General features: G+C 41.3%; 1 protein-coding gene across 3 annotated transcripts in view; it reads left to right on the plus strand.

The window, feature by feature from the left end:
- MSANTD2 (Myb/SANT DNA binding domain containing 2) overlaps positions 1 to 17,328 on the plus strand; it is a 34,163-nt gene extending 16,835 nt beyond the window's left edge. The window contains exons 2-4 of one of the 3 annotated variants that reach the window (XM_003253333.4): positions 8,806 to 9,061; positions 10,744 to 10,804; positions 15,790 to 17,328. In XM_003253333.4, coding sequence (XP_003253381.3) covers positions 8,806 to 9,061; positions 10,744 to 10,804; positions 15,790 to 16,642 — 1,170 coding nt within the window. In that variant the 3' untranslated portion in view covers positions 16,643 to 17,328. Of the gene's footprint in view, positions 1 to 4,642; positions 7,233 to 8,805; positions 9,062 to 10,743; positions 10,805 to 15,789 lie in introns of those variants that run through there. The other 2 variants (XM_003253332.4, XM_030829418.1) reach the window with 2 other exon arrangements.
- Positions 17,329 to 21,363: the final 4,035 nt, after the last annotated feature.

Consider the following 21,363-nt stretch of genomic DNA (forward strand, 5'->3'; position numbering starts at 1 on the left):
TTCCTTAGGGTTTTTTTCTTAGTAATCTGAATGGGCACGACCCTCAGCTGCTAGCATGAAGGAACCTAGAAAACTTAGAACTTGATATTCATTGACAATCAAAATTTCCTGAATTTTATATTTTTTTAAAGTTTTGTTTTTACTTTCTTTTATTTTTTATTTTTGTTTTTTTGAGACAGAGTCTCACTCTGTCACTCAGGCTGGAGTGCAGTGGCACAGTCTCAGCTCACTGCAACCTCTCCCTCCTGGGTTCAAGCAATTCTCATGCCTCAGCCTCCTGAGTAGCTGGGACTACAGGAGTGCATCACCACACTCGGCTAATTTTTGTATTTTTAGAAGAGACAGGGTTTCTCCTGTTGGCCAGGCTGGTCTAGAACTCCTGGCCTCAAGCGATCTGCCTGCCTTGGCCTCCAAAAGTGCTGGGATTATAGGCTTGAGCCACTGAACCTGGCCCTGAATTACTAATATATATTCTAGGCAAGAATCTCTTCTCATGGAGGCAGTATTGACCAGTTCTAAACCAAAGTGAGTGAGTCATTGATAGCCAGATTCGGAATGAAGTGCAAGCTGATAGGATTCAGTCCTGGACAGTTCCCCATAAAGAGTGAGGCTCCAGAGCGATAAGATCTCTTCGTTTGTGGTGGTCATTCTGTTTGACCCTATTAAAATCAGGAAACAATTGAGTCTTTCCCCCTTCCTGTCTTTGACAGAACTACCTTACATTCTTGAATATTTCATTTGCTTGTTTACTTTGTAAGGCATAAGAAATAAAATTTGGACAGGGCTGCAGAGCTCCCTTTGGCACATGGCCTGCCTGCCCAAAGAAAGGTATAACAACAAGAATGATAGATATTTTTAAAATAGCCTTGCCTAGCTATTTTCAAAAGGTTTCAGGAGCCCTGCCCATCAAGATTCATTGATTTTATAATTTGTTTTAGTTAAGCAATGAATTTTCTGATGTTCTTTGCTAAGAAAAATTTTATCCTCTTGCTAGTGATTTACTACTTTAAAATTAGCTTATGTATTGAATAAATATATATTTTGAATAAGCCTCATGTGATAAGCACTGTTCTGGGCTTGGGGAATAGAGACAACCAAGGTAGATAAAATCCTTACCTCATGGAGCTTACAGTCTCGTGAAATCACTTCTTAGGAAACATTAAAGTTTCTTAAGTGGCATTTGATAATTTTCATATGCCAAACTCCTCTTAAGGGAATACGTATCTTTGGGCCTTGCTTCCTCATTTGTTAAGTGAGGAAGATGAACTAGATGATCTCTAAGGTTCTTTTATATTCAGAACTTGTATTATGTTTTTCTATTTTTTTTTTTTTTTTAGAGACAGGGGTCTCACTCTGTTTCCCAAGCTGGAGTGCAGTGGCGTGATCATGGCTCAATGCAGCCTCTACCTGCTAAGCCCAAGGGATCTTCCTGCCTCAGCCTCCCCAGTAGCTGAGACTGCAGGTGCACACCACCACACCTAGACTAATTTTTTTTTTTTTTTTAAGCAGAGACAAAGTCTTGCTATATTGACCAGGCTGGTCTTGACTCCTGGCCTTGAAGCATCCTCCAGCCTTGGCCTCCCAGAGTGCTGGAGTTACAGGCATGAGCCACAGTCCAGCTCCATAATGTTTAGAGGATGGAGCCTGGTTTGTAATTAGAACCTTAGGCAATTCCACCCACCTTTAGTGGATCAGTATATTACAAAAAGTGTTATAAAGAGACATTTGCCAAAGACAGTGATATCAGCAGGTGGTGAAGAGTATCAAATGCTACAGGGAAGTCAAATGAGTTAAGGACAAAGTTTGAGGACCATTCAGTTATTAAGAAGACATTGGCCAGGCGTGGTGGCTCACACCTGTAATCCCAGCACTTTGGGAGGCCAAGGCAGGCAGATCACCTGAGGTCAGGAGTTTGAGACCAGCCTGGCCAACATAGTGAAACCCTGTCTCTACTAAAAATATAAAAATTAGCCGAGCGTGGTGGTGGGTGCCTGTAGTCCCAGCTACTCGGGAGGCTGAGGCAGGAGAATCACTTGAACCCAGGAGGCGGAGGTTGCAGTGAGCCCAGATTGTGCCACTGCACTCCAGCCTAGGCGACAGAGCGAGACTCTGTCTCAAAAAAAAAGACATTGATGATCACAACAGGAACAGTTTTAATAGAGTCATAGATTAGACTGTGATCCCATTGGGTTGAGTATTGAATTACTGTAGACATTGCCTATTCCTGTGAGACCCTTTAGACATTAGGCAGTGTTAAAGCTGGAAGATGTGAGAGCTTAGCCATAGAGACTACTAAGGAATGTAGTCAAGACTTACTTTACTATAATTGTTTCTGGATGTGTGTTTTTCTGTTTTAAGTTGTTACTTGAGGTAGTTTATCTGGCATCTATATTGATAAGTTAATCAGATAATAAGTGATCAAGTACTGTGTGATGCACTTGGAACAGATAATCAGCATAACAAATCATTTAATATCGCTTAATTATTACTTCAGAAAAAAGATTTCTTGCCCAGCAGGTAGAAAGAAGTGCTATATTTTTTAGAAGAGTAAAGTAATATCCTTGTATGCTTTCACTTTTTTTTTTTTTGAGACGGAGACTCGCTCATGTCGCCCAGGCTGGAGTGCAGTGGCACGATCTTGGCTCACTGCAACCTCCACCTCCCAGGTTCAAGTGATTCTCCTGCCTCAGCTTCCTGAGTAGCTGGGACTACAGGTGCCCACCACCACGCCCAGCCGATTTTTGTCTTTTTAGTAGAGACGGGGTTATCCCATATTGGCCAGGCTGGTCTCAAACTCCTGACCTCAGGTGATCCGCCCACCTTGGCCTCCCAAAGTGCTGGGATTACAGGCATGAGCCACCACACCCGGCCCTTGTATGCTTTTACTGATAGAAATTATTTCCTTCAAGAAATGGGAATTTGGCTAATTTACCTCTTAAAGGAAATATTAATGCTGCTTTATCTAAATGAACAGGATAGTGAGTGAACTGATAATTGTACTTAAAGTAGTTGTTCCAATCTTTAGAATCTCCTATAAAATCTAAGATACAAGTTTACCTTATTTTAGGGTTTCAAACTAATGTATGTTATATTTTATGGAGGAAAGAACTACATAATGTAGAGCAGAATTTTTTAACAAGAGGTTCTTATGTGGGCTCTTTAGTGAGTCCAGGTACCCCCTTGAAATTGTATGGGACAGGTTGTGTATGTGTGCATTTTTCTGAGGAGTGGATCCATGACTCAAAAAGGTTAAGAACTTCTGCCCTGGAAAGGAAAAGCAAAAGATTGAAGAGTAAAAACATTTTGTATTTGCCAAAACTTGCTCTGTAGCAGTACGTGTGAAACAAGTTTGCTACATTTTTCTTTTTGGTTTTACTTTGTTGGGGCTTTTTTGTTTGGTTGGTTTTAAAGGATTTAGGGGATTGGCAAGTCAGTTTGTCAGATGTCAGTGAACAGAAAACCTAAGAAAAAAGGTAGCAAAAGTTCTGCTGGCCCCAGATGGATTTTGCCTTAAGTAATTTCCTAATCATTAGTTACAGCTCTTTGTCAAAAGATGTATATAGAAATTTATGCTAGATTCTTAACATCTTTCTTACTGTGTGCAGAAATGTTTTTTTATTTATGTATGCTACATAAGATATTTTCTCTCCTACTTTTATGCTCACAGTAACAAAATATAGCTCAAGAAATTAATGTTTTTCTCAAAGATATTAAATGGTGTTTTGTTTTGTTGCCTCAATTAACTAAGAGCAACTAGTTTTAACAGTTACAGTAGTAACTTCAAAGGAATAAGAAAGATCTATTCTGCAGAGATCTTTGTTGCTTCAAAATACAAATCTGCTTTAGTCTGAGGTATCATTTTTAACAATTTTATAAGAAAATTAGTCACTGGAAATTTACTCCCAACGTAATTTCTTCATCTCTCGTGGAGCATAATATGTGATTTTTAAGGCCTTGTTTGTGAATAAGTGTGCTCTTTGATCATTTGGGTAAAAGGAATCTCAAATTTATCATGTGTACTTGGCAGTGGATTAAGATAACTATGTAATCCATTTCTAGTGTGGCCAGCTTGACAGCTGCATTTGAAAATCTGTTTCACTGCTTGTTTTTTCTTGTAACATTGTTTCCTGCTATTATAACTAAGCTGTCCTTGCAGATTGACTTTATTTTTCATCTGACATCTTAGACTGATCAAGCCAATGTTTTCTAAACAATACACTTGTATAGCTGTTATGCCTTATTTCTGTTCCTCCACATTATAATGCTCCATTCCATGTATGGTCAGTTAGCTAGAACAGTGTTTTTGTCCTGGTGAATATTTTATGATTGTATGAAATGGGGCAAACCTTGAGAAAATTATTAAGCCAATACTGGAATTGGTTGGCATATGCCTTTATGATTTATTTAGTTTGTTTTCTACTTTGCCCTACCAGGGAAGAATTTAATTCTTCCCATTTCCTGAAAGTCAAAGGACTGGAGGACACTAAAGCAAAATAAACCTTAATCTCACCCCAAAAGTAGCTTAGATAATGCCAGGAAGGGCTTTGATGAAACCACTGTCCCTGCTTATAGATCTTATTTTCCAAGCCTTTCAATATTTTATTTGCCCTTTTCTGAACTCTACAATTTCCCTCTCTTGTAGCTGGTTCGATGCCCAGAACTGAATGCTGTGCTCCAGCTGTGGCCTCACCGGTGCTGAATAGAGAGGAAGAGCCACCTTCATAGCTTACATGTGATTCCTCTGCTTATACAACCCAATACTGGATTTACTTACTTTGGCAAGATAGCTGCATTGTGCACTGTATTTAATGTTACGTGTACTGTAACCCTGGGTCTTTCTCTGCATTGCTGCCGTTAAACCCCCAATCCTGCCAATCTAAAACTCCTGCCTTTGTTTACCTTCCCCCTCCCCCATAGACTCCCCATACATTCATCCACAATGAATGTCATCTTTTTATTCTCTCATTTCCTTTTACTCTAATCTTAAACTTTGGCAAAACTTTCACTCTGTCCTATAAATTGTCAGTTGTCAGCCATCTTATTTTTCTCCCTGCTTTGGTAATGGGACATCTTTGAAGTCTTTTCTCTGGCTCTTTTCCCTTCATAGTCATGAAGCACTTGGCATGGTGGATTTAGTAAGCATTCTCTTGCCATTGCTTCCAAATCAAATACCATGAACTCCTCTGGGTTGACCACCGATCAAGTTGTTACCTATGCTTTAGTTCTTCAGTCCAGGTTTTCCTGACCCCTCCTGACCTCTATCCCTACAGCTTCGTTCAGGATACAGTATTCTCTCACGACTCTTCCTCCAGGGGGAGACAACAGCATCATGTCAATTTACCGGGGAGATTTCCGACAGTCAGGAAAATTACAATCTCTAATTGTGAATAGAATAGTTTTTAATAATTTTAAGCACATTTCTGCCCCTGCCCCAGACCTTAATTTTTAGAAACTATTAAGCTTAAGTTACTACAAATTTCTAGGATGAGTAAAATAAAGGAAGAAGAAAAGGAAGCAAGATTTTTGTGTTGAATAGGACATGGTTCTCCAAGAAAGCCAAATTGAGGTTCTTGCTGGATTTGAGAGCTGTCTGAAATGGGAATTGAGGCTTCGTTTTTCTGAGCATTATTGTAATCCCAGCTCTAGAGTAGGTTTTTAAATTGGTTTATTTAGGACTGTTGACACGCACAGTCTTAATTACATGCTTTGGCTAATTTAGAGTGTGGAAAGTGTAACCTTTTTTGCTTTATTGTGGGTGATAATTGGAAGGTCTCCATAGTTCCTTTTTATCCATCTCTAAACTCCCTCAAGTTTAACTAAATCCCAGTGCTTCTTACAGTACCAGTCAAGCCGAAGTTTCAGTTCTTACTGCTTTTTTTCTTAGTTGATGTGATTTAAATAGCCTCTCCTTGGATCTGTGGTCTTGACTGAACCCAGAAGTTACCTCTTAAGTGCATTTATATCTTGAGAGAGTTAAAATCAGTTGGGAAATCTTTTTTAACATGATTTCAATACATCAAATTCCTATCATGGATTTAAAAGTTACCAAACATCTTTCCTTCAGGCCCCTGATAGATATTTTACCTACTAGCATAGTGCACTATTCAAGTGTATTACAAAAGTACACTACAAAGTAAGAGGTAGCAAGATCTGTTAGTGTCTTTTGATAAATTGTAAAATGTATCACCTGACTTTTCTTCCATATCTGTAACCATTAGATACTGCTAGTTTCCTTATTCACAATTACATAAGCCAAGTGAAGTATTAAGCTCAATTTGGTGGTTCCAAAGACAGTAAGAGTCTTTTCTGTGGTTTCCTACCATGTCTATCGCCAGAGATTGGTGGCTTTGCTTATGCTTGTGTCACTTCTTGTTAAGTGTGGTACCTTTCTTGAAAGGAATGTTAGTTTTATTCCCTGGCTTCTGAAATAACCCTCAGCAACAGAGCCAGCTGGGCCCTTGTGTGTGCTGAATGCTTGTCTCCAGACAGTCAGTAAGTAGTGAGCAGTGGCATGGTTTCCTTCTCCATTTATGGCCTTGGAAGGGTGAAAGGGACATGGTTGGGACTCTCCATTTACGGTCCTTGGAGGAGTTGAAAAGAGTGGTTGGGGTGTTCTTGGAGGCAGAAACTAGACATTGTGAGATAAAAATAAATTGGCAAGGGATGTTTGGAATTCAAATTCCAATCCCTGCAAGGAGGGCAGAGGGCGCTGGGAAAGGGGGAGTGTGTAGAAAGTCAAATGAGCTCTGCCGCAGGCATTTGTCTCCTTCCATTGGAAGGTTTGCCCATGACACACATTTGCCAAGTTCGTATTTCTGGTTTGTTCTAGAAAATTTTGTTTTATGTAATTGTGAGTATCTTTTACAAAGAGGAAGAAGAAACACTTTTAAAAAGAGTGTATTGTTGGAAACCTCAGTTCTCTAAGGCATCATTTGAGGCTCCAGAAGAGACCTCAACAAAGGGAGAATGAGGCAGGTGCTTGTGCAGGGGGTAGGCCGGCTGGCTTTAGGGTGGGAGACTCTTAATAGTTGCTCTGTTTTTGTGTGAGGAAGATCACACATGTGGTTCTTTTATTATTCCTTTTACCCATCTAGATTTCTGGCTTCAAGGGACAATTTTTTAACGTATCTGATAGAGTGTCTTGTAGATTGTCAACTGTGATTTAAAGATACTGAACTTCCTGGCTGGGTGCGGTGGCTCACGCCTGTAATCCCAGCACTTTGGGAGGCCAAGGCGGGCGGATCACCTGAGGTCAGGAGTTCGAGACCAGCCTGACCAACATGGAGAAACTCCGTCTCTACTAAAAATACAAAATTAGCCAGGCAGGGTGGCGCATGCCTGTAATCCCAGCTACTTGGGAGGCTGAGACAGGAGAATCGCTTGAACCCAGAAGGCGGAAGTTGCAGTGAGCCGAGATGGCGCCATTGCACTCCAGCCTGGGCAACAAGAGCGAAGTGCTGTCTCAAAAAATAGATAAATAAAGAGACTGAACTTCTTTGGAGGCTCTATAGAGATTATTAAGAGTTGTTTTAGTTTGGTGAAAATAGTTAACATATTGGCTTATGGAGAGCAATCTCACGTTTAGGATAAATTTAGTCTGGCAATGCCTATAAATTAAGTCTGAGCTGAACTACTTTTGAACAGTTGAGTTAGAAAGTATTTGGTAGCCACCAGGGAAAAGAGATCTTATTTCAAGAAAATTATTAGTGAAACTCAGTAAAGTAGAAGGGAGATTAGAAGGAACAAAGGGAGGCAGAGATGGGATAGAGACTGGTTGCAACTTAACTAAATTTGGAAGCTGAGATTAAGCCCTTGATTTAGCTTTTGAAATGCCATATAAGATAGCATAAGATGTACCATTAAATTCAGGAAACTGGGCTAATAATCGGAAATATGTGTTAGAAATAAAGACCATGGTAAAAATGGAAGGGTTGTACAAGAGAATAAAATTATTCAGGTTTTATCTGTGGATTTGCATAATGATATTTATTTGCTGTGTGCCACATGGCAGAAAAGGAAGTGAAATAACACCCCTCTGTCCCGTCCTTCTCCCCAGAAAGAAATCACTGGCTTCATTTGTTGGTTTGTTTAGCTGGCAGCTCAAGTTGGTAGAATAGACTAGTAGATTGACTAGTTTTAGACGTAGGTATTAGTGTACTGTTTCTTGATCATTGATGTTTGAGTCCTGGAATTTGTAGCATTATTGATTTGACCTCTGTTTTAAATTTTAGCGGCTTCCACAAAGACTGAGTTAGTAAGGAATACAACTATGTAAGTAATATATTTTACTAGCTAATTTGTTTAGGCAATTATTTTTACCCTGTATTCATTCCTTCTTAATCAAGAGTAAGGCAGGTATTCTTTGCTTTGGGAAATTCTTCTTTCTGTCCTCCCTTCCCTCACTTTTTCCAAATTCTGGGCACAACAGCAACTCTCTCTCTTCTGTGGCAGGTGTGCATCCTATTGGCTGGCTGGTATTTCTTGTTTTTTTCCCCCCTTATTCTTTTTAAATGGGGGTGGGGGTATAAAAATATGTGTATGGGGTACATGCAATAATGTTGTAATGTTTCTTGTTGTTTAATGGATAATTAATTGCAAAATAATTGTTTTAATTATAACATGTTTGAGTAAATGCTAAATTAGTATTTTTTTCTAATATAATAATGAATTTGAAATCTAGCATTCCTGTAACAGTGTGTCTATGTTTGTCTGTCTGTGTCTGTCTAATAGTAATTAATATCTGTGGTCCGTACCTGGAAGAGGAAGTACAGCTTTAAAGGAATAACAAAAGACTTTGTGTCTTAGACCCTTCGCAGGTGTTACAGTCGGGTGAAAGAACATGGTGTTGGGAAAAGAAAGAGCAGTTACACATTTGAACAGTTGGAACAGGTGTTTGGTCAGGGAGGATGGGATGCTCAGCCCTGCCAGCCTGTACTTATTAACAGTAGTGGCTTGTACCAGGAGCTGGAGTCAGATGGCAGCACTATGGAGGACTATTCACAGGAGGACTGGGGAAACCACAGTCAGGATCTCCATGGCTATCCAACAGATCAGGAATTGGGTAAGAAAGCCAACATAGATGATGCTTATGTTTGTGTATATTTATATACCTTTATGTATGTGCACCAATACTTATTACCTATAAATATCTTTGGTACTATTCCCTGTAGTGGTCAGCATAAGGCATAAAGGGCATCTCTGCCTTGTATGTCTTTTATGAATTTGCATGTTCCAGTCTATTTGGGACAATATGGGCATCCTTGGTTTAGCCTTAAACTGCCAACTGGTGCTTGGTGTTGTTCATTTGGCGAGTTGTTTACCAGCAGGATTCCCAAAGACACAGAAGAATTTCTAATTCTGAGCTATACAAGTACACTCAGTGACAGGTAACATCCTATGCAATTCTAAATATCCTGTACCTTCTAGTTCTAAGATGACGGCTAAGATAATGACTCTTGGCCCAACTGCTGTAGATGTTGTTTTTAGGAATTCCTTCCTTTATCCCAAATACATTTTTCTTTTCTGTTTATGATTTGGAAAAGGTTCTTCTCCCAGACTTGAGCCTGAACAAAAAATGAGGGGAAGCCTCCATTTATCTTGAACAGAGCTGTTATTTGAACTGTGTGATCATGCTCCTTCACACTTCTTAAGGGATCCCATCCCAACAGTAGCTGGAATTATTTATACAGTCATAGCGACTAAAAATGGAAAATAAAATTCCTGGTCATCAAATCTAAACTTGTGAGGCCTAACTAAGAGTATATATGTAGTTGTGGGGTTGTTCTGTTTCTTTATGCATTACATGCTCCAATTTCTATTTTCATAATTTGATTTCATAATTTGGAAGTACTGATCAATCAGCCATTGTACATTAACAGCAGGTTATGTAATGAGTGCTCGCTTAGAAGGGTATGTTCTTGCTCCCAGCCCTTGGTACTCAGGCAGCCCCCAGGGAAGTGTAAGTAGGGTTGGCAGTAGGGTTGGCAGTATAAACATGCTCCCGGAGCTTCAGATCAAAGTCCACGGGTTCTGTTTTTTACCAAATTCTTGATGATAGAAAAATGTTAATTCCAAAGAAAAAGGACTAAATGCTAATATGTTTCTTAGCAATGTTGTTTTAAAAATACTCTTCAAATATTGGAAGAGAGTCAAAGAAGAAAAAGGTTATAAAACTGTAAGACTAACAGCATATAAGAGATGGACTTAACGATTAGAAGAATAAAAGGGGTAGATGGTAAGCGATCACTACCGATTAATTTCAAAGGAGTAATAAGGTCTAAATTACTTTGGCATTCCATAACACTGGTTTTGCTGTAGAGAGTTAAGTCACTCAAACCTTTGGGAAAAAAGCAATATGCAGAATATGTTGATCCTGACATTGGGGGAATAATTGCTTTGTAAAACCTACATAGAAAATCTAAATAGAACAGAATTATTTTTATTCTTGGCCTTTTAAAATCATGTCTGCAGTGAAATTAAGCTTTAAGCTCCTAGCTAGAAATCCACTGGTGACCTTGAAGAATTTTATACTTGTAGAGCTGGTTTCTGATCTTGCATATAAATGTATGCATCTCATTATATAAGAGCTATATTTATAAATCTGACATTGGACAGTGTTTGACACTAGAATAAAAGCCTGGTTTTGGAGAGTATGGAATGATCAGTAAACATAGCTACTTATCTACATACATGCATGCCACCACTTAGGAAAATATAACTTGTTTCAAAATCTTTGCTTTTCAGATGAAATACCTGTCACAAAGAGAACATTAAAAATAAAACAAGAGTCTTCTGAAGAAGCACAGTAAGTAGATGCTTCACCTTTCCAGAAAGTGTGTCTGCCCAAGTTTAATGACCATTGGGAAGATCAGAAAATATTTAGACATGTTATGAAAGTTCCGGCCATTCACCAAGGAGGCATGTCTATTCATTCTTTAGGTTTAATCAGGGACTCACTTAAAGCTATTAGAAAGCATCACAAACATAGTATCACTGGTAATTCCAGAAACTGTGATGTCTATACATTCTTTTTTTTTTTTTTTTTTTTTTGTTGAGACGGAGTCTCGCTGTGTCACCCAGGCTGGAGTGCAGTGGTGCGATCTCTGTTCACTGCAAGCTCCACCTCCGGGGTTCATGCCATTCTTCTGCCTCAGCCTCCAGCGTAGCTGGGACTACAGGCGCCCGCCACCAAGCCTGGCTAATTTTTCGTGTATTTAGTAGAGACGGGGTTTCACCGTGTTAGCCAGGATGGTCTCGATCTCCTGACCTGGTGATCCGCCCACCTCGGCCTCCCAAAGTGCTGGGATTACAGGCGTGAGCCACTGTACCCAGCCAGATGTCTATACATTCTTTCGTATCTTAGCTTAACCCTTCCAGTGATTATCTAAATGTTGAGAATTTCGTATAGAAGAAGAAATAAATGTGTTACAGGAAAACAGGCGTGTCTATGGTGTTTGCCTGTGTGTGGATGTGGACATCTGGATGTTTAATTAAGGCACAAAGATGAGTCACAGGAACCTGAGTTTATCTGAGGTTAGGTGAAATGATAGGCAGACCAGAGGGACACCTGAAGTATTTTGGGAATCAAAAAGAAAGCTCTTAGATGACCTACTATACATTTGGAGAAGAAAGCAGTTGCTAGAGGAAAGACTAAGAAAGTCCAGGGACAGAGTCCTCCCTGGTCCACACAATTTGATCTTCCCCGAGTTTAGCATTATCTTTTGTGCAAGGACATCGTAGTTCTTGGAATTACCAGTGACATTATATTTGTGGTTCTTTTTAATAGCTTTAAGTGAGTCCCTGATTAAATACAATTACTGAGGAGAATATACTGACAGAAAATTTATGGGGAAAGTAAGGAACGCCATTCATTTTTTTCGCCTGTTAACCTTGGAGCATTGATAGAACCCACTTATTCTTGAGTGCTTCATCCCACACATGTGATCTTAATGTCTGAGAGATGGTAGAGAAGAGGCAAAAAGGGCTGTGATAGGTAACAAGAAAGCATTGTGATAGCACAACAAGAAAGCATTAGTTGTTTTTTGTTTGTTTGTTTGTTTGAGACAGAGTCTTACTCCATCACCCACGCTGGAGTGCAGTGGTGCAATCTTGGCTCACTGCAAGCACTTGTAATTCCAGCCCGAGTAGCTGGGACTACAGGTGCGTCACCATGCCTGGCTAATTTTCATATTTTTAGTAGAGATGGGGTTTTGCCATGTTGGCCAGGTTGATCTCGAACTCCTGACCTCAAGTAATCCACCTGCCTCGGCCTCCCAAAATGTTGGGATTACAGGCGTGAGCCACAGCGCCCGGCCACATTAGTTATTTTTATTCAGCAAGCCACCACTACCACCTCCCCTTTGTAAATGCTCGTTTCTTTTTCAGAGTCTCTCTTTGGAATCAAAGAATTCCCATTGTCATCTGATTCCATGTCTGGGAAGAGGGTGAGAGTTCAGGGATGAGGAGTTTTTCCCCCAAATTGTAGCCATTATTTCATTCCTCAAAAAAGAAGCTAATCGCCCACATCAGTAAGTTTAAGGCCATTTCTTATTGGGAAGTAGTTGTCTTTTAGGAGTGTGACATCAAAGTGTACCAAAGAAAGGGAAACTGATTAATGTTGTAAAAAATAAGTTGGGCGTGATGACTCACGCTCACGCCTTTAATCCCAGCACTTTGGGAGGCTGAGGTGGGTGGATCGCTTGAGGTCAGGAGTTTAAGACCAGCCTGGCCAACATGGTGAAACCCTGTCTCTACTAAAAATACAAAAATTAGGCTGGGTGCAGTGGCTCACGCCGGTAATTGCAGCATTTTGGGAGGCCGGGGCAGGCAGATCATGAGGTCAGGAGTTCAAGACCAGCCTGGCCAACATAGTGAAACCCTGTCTCTACTAAAAATACAAAGAATTAGCCAGGTGTGGCAGCGGGTGCCTGTAATCCCAGCTACTTGGGAGGCTGAAGCAAGAGAATTGCTTGAACCCAAGACATGGAAGTGCAAGACTCTGTCTCAAAAAAAAAAAAAATTTAGCTGGGCGTGGTGGCACACACCTGTAATCCCAGCTACCCGGGAGGCTGAGGAACAAGAATCGCTTAAACTCGAGGCAAAGGATGCAGTGAGCCGAGATGGTGCCACTGCACTCCAGCCTGGATAACAGAGTAAGACTCTGTCTCGAAAAAAAATGTGAGTTATTACAAGGCAAAGCGCGGTGGCTCATGCCTGTAATCCCAGCATCCTGGGCGGCCAAGACCGGAGGATTGCTTGAGCCCGGGAATTAAAAACCAGTCCGGGCAACATAGCTAGACCCTCATCTCTACAGAAATTTTTAAAATTCACTGGGTATAGTGGCATATGCCTGTAGTCCCAGCTACTCAGAAGGCTGAGGCGGAGGGTTACTTGAGTCTGGGAGGTCAAGGCTCCAGTGAGTCATGCATTCCAGCCTGGGTGAAGAGCAAGATCCTATCTCCAAAAAAAAAAAAAAAAAAGTTATTATAAATCTATACCTTCAAACCCTTATTCTCCAAAAAAAGTCACTGATTTTTTCACTGAAGTGTCCTATCTCTTCCTTATAATCATTCAGGACCTTCAAGGGAGGCCCAGTTGGTATAACTAGGAATGAACTCAAATTTTATGGATTTCATGTCACCAACCTCGAACCACTTAAACTTTTCTGGTGATTGGAACTTCAAAAACCAGGAAATCTCACAGACAGTTGGCAGGAATTGTTTAAATAACTGAGTCTAGTTCTCATTGTGAGTTCGCAGGAATTGTTTAAATAACTGAGTCTAGTTCTCATTGTGCTCCAGAGCTTTGAAATGCTGGTTTGACTCTTGAGCCCAAATCAGCTTCAGGCTCAGATCAGCAGGGCAGGAAACTGACAGGCTCTGCAGAAATATCCAGCCTGTACTGCCTCTCCACCAGGTTTTAGCTCTCAGGGTGAGATTCTGAACAAGGTCTGGGTAGGCCATTTATTTTCCAGTGCAAGAGTTTCTTTAAAACGGTTATTTGCAGGGTCTAACTATAGCATTGGTGCCATGACAGTGCTGAATAAAATAATGTGATTTGGGCATGGGATTTCTTTTTCTCTGTAGGTATAGGTGGGATTAGCTGAACCTAGCTAATCCCCTAGTCTGCTCATTTATTCAACACACATTTCTGAAGTGCCTCCTATATGTCAGGCATTGGGATACTTCATCGAGCATAATAGACAAAAATCTCCGCTCTCCATCCCGACTCCTTAGCATAGTCCTCTGTAAGATCAATAAAACGTTTCAAAGGAGGGCAGGGAAAGATGGTAGCTATGAAAGATAATTTTCCTTTAAAGCATCGACCTATGCAGAAATATGATCTATGTCTTAGCCTCATAAGCACCACAATCAGACATCCTAAAATTGACCAAGTGCTTTTGTCTCCTCTGAGAAGAGGAATAATTCCCCAAGAATGTAGTGATTTCATCTAGATAGCCACTCTCATACTTGAAAGCTTTCAAGACAAACTAAAGGATAGAGGGTAAATTCAGGGCAGTCTTAGCTCCAAGAAGCAGCTGATAACAAAATATTAATTCTTTGCCATCTTGCAAAGAAAGTCAAGGAGAGCGAGAGGACAGACTGAGAATGGCCATGTGAAGCCTCCCCAGAATGTTCCCAAAGCTCCTCCCTAGAAGGTATGAGAACGTAACAGGAAAAGTCTCAAGGATCAAGCTCCTTGCAGAGCCTTTTTTCAAGAAGCTGTCAGCACGCACACCCGCCTTTCTTGCCTGTGTATGATGGTATGTAAGTGTGGTAGTTGAGTGTTTTTATAGGTTAGACCTGTAATTGATGTGGAGGGTAGTAGTTTGCTGCCAAGTTAATATTTAACAAACCAATCTTCCAGTATCAAAGTTTTGCTGTACTTGAGAAGCAAACTTTATATAGCTTCATATATATACAAATTACATGATTTAAGCAGCCTGTGAAATAAAAATTCCAGCATTTTCTGTCTTCTTCTGTTAAGTATATGAATCAAAATTGAAATAATTCCTATATTTTTGCTTCCCTTTATAAAGGGTTTTCTAGAACAGTCTCAATTTATTAACTTGAATGTTGCTCTCTTGAAATCTAAGCCTAATGTGAGCCTTTTCCATCTGAATTCCCAGATCTTAATTCTGTGCTAACCTGACTTCTATTAATTTTGGGATTAGTAATGAATTTCAGATAAATAGAAAATGTCATTTTAAAAAGGTCATTAGTCATAATCAGTTGTATATTTTCCCACAGCACACACAAATCCCATTATTGGACTTTCTGAATTTCCAGGTTAGAAATGAAGCTGTTAATTAAAGTGACGCCAGATACTTTTCTTTTCTAAATACAGCATTTTTCACCTTATTTTGGTAGGTAGTTAGGTCTGAAGGCCATCATAGACATAATAGCCACTTTAAAATGTTATGATCCATAGATTTCTGAAATCCTAGAGTCTAAGGTATTGATTCTGATTATACAGTGAGGCTGTAGAAGTCATGGAAAGCAGTTTATCATTAATTCTTAGAAACTTGCTAGGGGTGTGTTTCTTTTCATTTTAATAGGTTGATTGTCTAGACTTACACTGCCCAGTACAGTAGCTACTAGTCATATGTGGCTATTTAAATGTAATTTTAAACTAAATATAATTAAAAATGTAATACCTCAGCCGCATTTTATAGTCTAGTGGCAACCATATTGGACAGCAGATACAGAACATTTCCATCATCACAGAAAGTTCTATCTGACACCGCTGTTCTAGATACTTAGGGAATTTGACTTTTATTTCTCTTTCCAGGAAGAGAGACATCATGCAGAATATTGTACAGATTTTGGAATCGGTACAGTTGAAATGGGAACTTTTTCAGAGCTGGACAGACTTTTCAAGGCTCCATCTTTCTAATAAACTGGCCATTTTTGGAATTGGTTATAACACCCGTTGGAAAGAGGATATCCGTTACCATTATGCTGAGATCAGCTCCCAGGTGCCCCTTGGCAAGCGACTTCGGGAGTACTTCAACTCTGAGAAGCCTGAAGGACGGATCATTATGACCCGAGTGCAGAAAATGAACTGGAAAAATGTTTACTACAAATTTTTAGAGATCACTATTAGCGAAGCTAGGTGCTTGGAGCTGCACATGGAAATTGACTGGATACCCATTGCCCACTCCAAACCAACTGGTGGGAATGTTGTTCAATATTTATTGCCTGGGGGTATTCCTAAAAGCCCAGGCCTTTATGCCATTGGCTATGAAGAATGTATTGAGAGGCCCCTCTCACCACACATGGAGCAACGTTCCCTGGACCCAGGAAAAGAGGGCCGGGTTGACCTGGAAACCCTTTCAGCACAAGCCTCATTACAGGTGGAAATAGAACCCACCCGAATTATCTATTGCTACCTCGGGATTGCTGAGGTCAGGACTCTACAGCAGTGCTTATTTTTACATTTCCAAGCGAATACCAAAACCTTCAGCAAAGATTGGGTTGGTATTAATGGGTTTTTGTCTCAGAACTGTATTGTGGATCCTGGAGTTTCCCCCAAATCCATCTACATCAAATTTGTGGAAGTAGAGAGGGATTTTCTTTCCGCAGGCTCTTTAGTTGAGTGCCTGGAAAAAGCCATTGGATACCCCTTAAAATTTAACAACTGAATGTCATCCTTCATAAGGATTTGGGCTCTTAGCTCCTTCTTCTCTACTCACTTCCCATTACCCGGACCACCCCTCATCCAGATGCCGCCATCAGAATCTTCATGGAAACCCTTTCTTCAATTGGGCCAGTACGACTTCTAAGGAATCATAGTAGACTTGGGCCAGAAAAAACAGACCTCACCTGAAAATGCTCATTTTGAGCAAGCAAGATATATAGCGAACTTGCATGGTGGGTCAGCTATTTCTTTTTTATAAACAGAAAAACAATTTTTAAATGGATTTTAGAGCCCTAATATAAACAAATATAGGTACATTCCATATTGGACAAAACTTATACTTTGAGTTTCATATGAAATTGAAAAATTGTATTTTTTTCACAATGTTTCATTTTTACACATCTCTATGTCTCTATATAAGTAATATTTACAACCCTGAATAAATAAGCAATAGATAATGGCAAGTTAAATCTTGATTCACAGTTAAAAAGACTTTTTCAATATCACCCTTAGCTACTATTGTATATAATATAGATTTTCATTTTTTTCACCAACCAAGTGTTTTGCTATTTCCAATCAGTATTGCCTGCAAAGACCTTTGTTTCTGTGATGTACCAACTTTACAGTTGTGTTGCCATTTAAACCTTTTTTTTTAAAAAAAAAAAATTAAAGTAATTCCTGGCCCCTTGGCGTACTAGTTGAGCTTTTTGTAGCAGAGTGTGGCTGCACTGGCAGTGGGGGCTGTGCTCTAACCTGACTGCTAAGAATGAAGAGAACAAACAAAGCAGGGTATCTTCACATCCTTTCATTCTCTATACCTCACTGACCAATATCATTATTTATTGTCAGAGTACCAAAGGTCACTGGACATCTCATTTTGTAATTCTTTGAAAAATGACTAGGATAATCCTTTTGACCCTAAGTACATCAATTTGTAAAAGACTCATTCCTCATCTTTTACACTCAGTACTCAGGGGCAGCTCTCAAGGAGTACAACTGGAAAATTGATGTAATCTTGCTGTCTCTCAAAAGGAAGGAAGATCCAGTAGAAACATTTTTTTTTTTTTTTTTTTTTAAGACAGGGTCTTGCTCTGTCACCCAGGCTGGAGTGCAGGAGTACACTCATAGCTCACTGCAGTCTCGAACTCCTGGGCTCAAGTAATCCTCCTGCCTCAAAGCTTCCTGAGCAGCTGAGACTACAGGCTCAAGTGCTACCACGCCAGCAATGTTTTTCACTTTTTTTTTTTCTTTTTTTGGTAGAGACAGGGATCGTGCTGTGTTTCCACTGAGCTGGTCTCAAACTCTTGTCCTCAAGCAATCCTCCCACCTTGGCTTCCCAAAGTGCTGAGATTACAGGTGTGAGCCACTGGGGCCAGCCCGAAAGTATTTTTTTAGGAGAGGGAATTGACAGGTATGAGTCCATTAGGAAGGTAACTGTCATGTTTAGATCTTTCAGAGATTTCTAATGGGCCAACAACCACTCCACTTACAGGTTAGTACTCTTGGCTCAGAATCACTTACTAATAGAGTAGTCAAGGATCACTTTGGTCTCATGGCAGGAATTTGTTAGATTGGTTATTTATTTTTATGATTTCCCAGCATCTCTCAGGTGCTCTGCTTTAAGTGGGCCGCAAATCCAGGTAAGAACTCTTGTTCTTCTCATTTTTCTATACTACTGAAGATATAGTTACATATTAACAAAAAGTGTTCTTTTCGTGCAGCCTGAATGTTCTCAAATCAGTGATTTTCTTATTCTGATGCCTGTTGGTTGATTGATGCTTATTTATTTTTGTAATAACTAGAGAGCTTATAATCAGTGAGATGGCTTTTATTTCTGTTATTTGAGTCTGGGGTTATGGAGTTGGGTACTAGTTCAGGGAGAATATAAATAAAATGAGAATGCTTCGAGTGTAGCACCTGTTCTTCCCGGGCAGCATCTATAGGCAGAGGCCTGAGGAAAATTTCTCTTGAGTTTGCTTTTCTTTGGAACTTAGAATTCTGATCCTAAAGGCTGAGGCAGTCTTGACCATCTTTTAGCCATAATCTCATAGTATTCAGTGCTAAATGCTGTAGGAAAAAAGCATTACCAGGAATTCTTCATGGCATCTCTAAAACATTGCCACTGACCAGTCCCAAAACTAACATTATGCTCCATGCATTTTTTTTCTGCATCTTCCCATTGTTATTAGTTGCTTAGCTGGGGCAGAACATTTGGGGAACATTTCATGAGGATGTTTTAGACCTACCAAACATTACTGAGAATGGGACATTGCTAGACCCACTATGAGCAGCATGGAGAAGATAGCAAAGGCTGGATCCAATAGATGTTTTCACCATTTGCCTTGGGATGGGTGAGGGTAGAGAACAAAGATGAGCATTGGGAAACGGAGGTTTACCAAGAAAGTAGCTTGCTGATACTGGATCTCCAGTCTCTTTGGCCAGAACAGTCTAGAAAAGAAGATAGCAGGATGTCAGATAACTATGAGCACTGCTGAAAATAAGAAATGGACTATTTAGACCTTAATGAAGCCTTACAACTGATTCAAGGGGGACAGAGAAAGTATATTCAAATGTAAAGGTAAATATTAGGAATGACTTTCGAAATCTAAGATGAGATGTCATTGGAAGAAACACTAATGACCTGCAAGTCTCTAACATATGAAACTATGAACTAGCTCTTGCACACATTTATGTAAGCAGTTCCCAGGTCACACATAGATCATCTGTGTCAGCATTCATGATTTACACCAGGGTGGAGAGCAGCCCACCCTAAAATGCATCTTGGCAAAAACTTTCACAAAGTAATGGAGCTGCTCTGCCAACTTGTACGACTTGACTGCCTCAGGGTCAGAAGAAAGAAACAGCTGAAATAGGAGACAGGAGACAGTGAGGACAATTCTTTAGGGTCAAAGAATCTTGAAGAGACTGCCCCTGTGTCACATGGAAACATTCACTGACTACAGATCATTGGTCACAGCTTTACTTCTCATGTCACAAGTTATTTGGGATCTGAATTCTGAAGGAAAAGTTAGCTACAGGGAATGAATGTTGAGGCTACACCTTACGTAGCACTTGATCAGGATAATAAGCACAGCCTGTGTGATTAGATACTTGGTGTTTCTGGGTTAGAACCAAAAGACTTTGTACTTCCTCTCTGGTGGAAGGAGTTACTTATTTGGGGTGACTTGCCTGGAAACAAAGGAGGGGTGTTTACAAGAGATGGTTTGCAATGCAGACTAAAGCCAAGAAAAATTTGAGTGTGATGAAATAGGAAAGCCAAACCAACAGCCCCCAACCCCACCACACAATCTGCTTGGCCAAGTCCAAGTTTGTAGTTCCCTACACAAGAGTGTGAGACTGGTAGGTATCTCTTCCTGTTGTCTTTGCCGCCACTGAGCTGCCAAGTACTAGATTCCAGGGTTTGCATGAGCAGTTTTGTGTTTGCATAGGCGTTTCTCAAAGCCACTGCATGGCAGGTATTTGAAGAGGAGCCAGGCAGGTCACACTAGGAAGAAGCAGCTGAGAGGGCGTATGGGGCACTGTATAGAAAAAGACCTTGTGTGAAGTGTGGGCCCAGGGACTACACTCTGTTAAAACAGCAGAACTATGTGCAGTAAATGGAATCCCGCAGGCCTACCTGCTTTTCTTCCCAGACCGCAGAGCGGGCAGCGCCAGGAATTCGTTGTTATGCTTTCTGCCCTCACTGACCTTTGCTGGGTGGTTGAGCTGTGCTGGGATGTTTGAAGCATCTTTTTTTTTTTTTTTTTTTTTGGCTGTTGAACAGAAAAGCAAGAACAGGTGCGTGCCTTTCTGTAAGGGAGCGGCGGCCGCCAGAGGGCGCAGAGGTGCCTTTTGACCGAATGGCGCGGGGAGGGGGGCGTTAAATTCAATTCACAGCGAGCAAGATCTAGTCTCGGGAATTAAAGGATCAGAGCGCGCCTGAGCCTTTCACGGCGGGGATGGGAGGCACTGAAAATTCGGGGGATAAAGAAGAAACGGAGGGACTGTCCTGTCTTCCTTCCCGCAGCCGCCCCTCCTCCCCAGTCAGCATCAGGCCCGTACGCCGCTCATTTCAGGGGCTAAGCTGGGAGCAGCACGCACGTTGCCTCAGTTTCCCGCTCAGCTCCTGGGACTACCTTGTGCCAACCTTCCCTGCTCAGAGTATGAGGCACAGGCCGGGGTAATCCTCCAGCCTGGGTCGGGGTCTGCGGAACTCCCGGAGCGCTTTTTCCTGCCCGCAGGTGAAGATTCCCCGCGCTGCCCGCCAGCGCTGGCACGTTCCGGGGCGCCCTGGGCTTCCGCGCGGCCTCTGCCGTCGCCCTCGGTGCGGCGCTCCGGTGGCCGCGCAGTCCCCGCCTCCAGGAAAGCCACAGATTTCCCGCGGTACGAGGAAGCCCGCGCGGCCGGCGCTCCGGCCTCTCCCTGCAGCTGGAAAACGCTGCTCCCCTCTTCCTCCTTCAGGAAGGCCGCCCTGATTGGGCCGGGGATGCGGTACCCCCAAGCTTGGAGCCAGAGCCCAGGAGCGTTTACATGTCAGGGGTTACGGGTGGTTCTGACTTCGGATAGTCCCCAAATTTCCCACCCTTCCTGGTAACCCTTCCTATCCCACCCCAGCGGAAGGGGAGGTTACGGCTCAGGATAGTTCTGGAGCCTCCTCTTCCCCCTCTGCTCCCTGGCTGGCTCGTGGGGCATCAGAGCTTACCTCTCCCCTCCCTGCGTCCACAC

The sequence above is a fragment of the Nomascus leucogenys genome, chromosome 15, assembly GCF_006542625.1.
Source record: "Nomascus leucogenys isolate Asia chromosome 15, Asia_NLE_v1, whole genome shotgun sequence".
NCBI classification, from domain to species: domain Eukaryota; kingdom Metazoa; phylum Chordata; class Mammalia; order Primates; family Hylobatidae; genus Nomascus; species Nomascus leucogenys.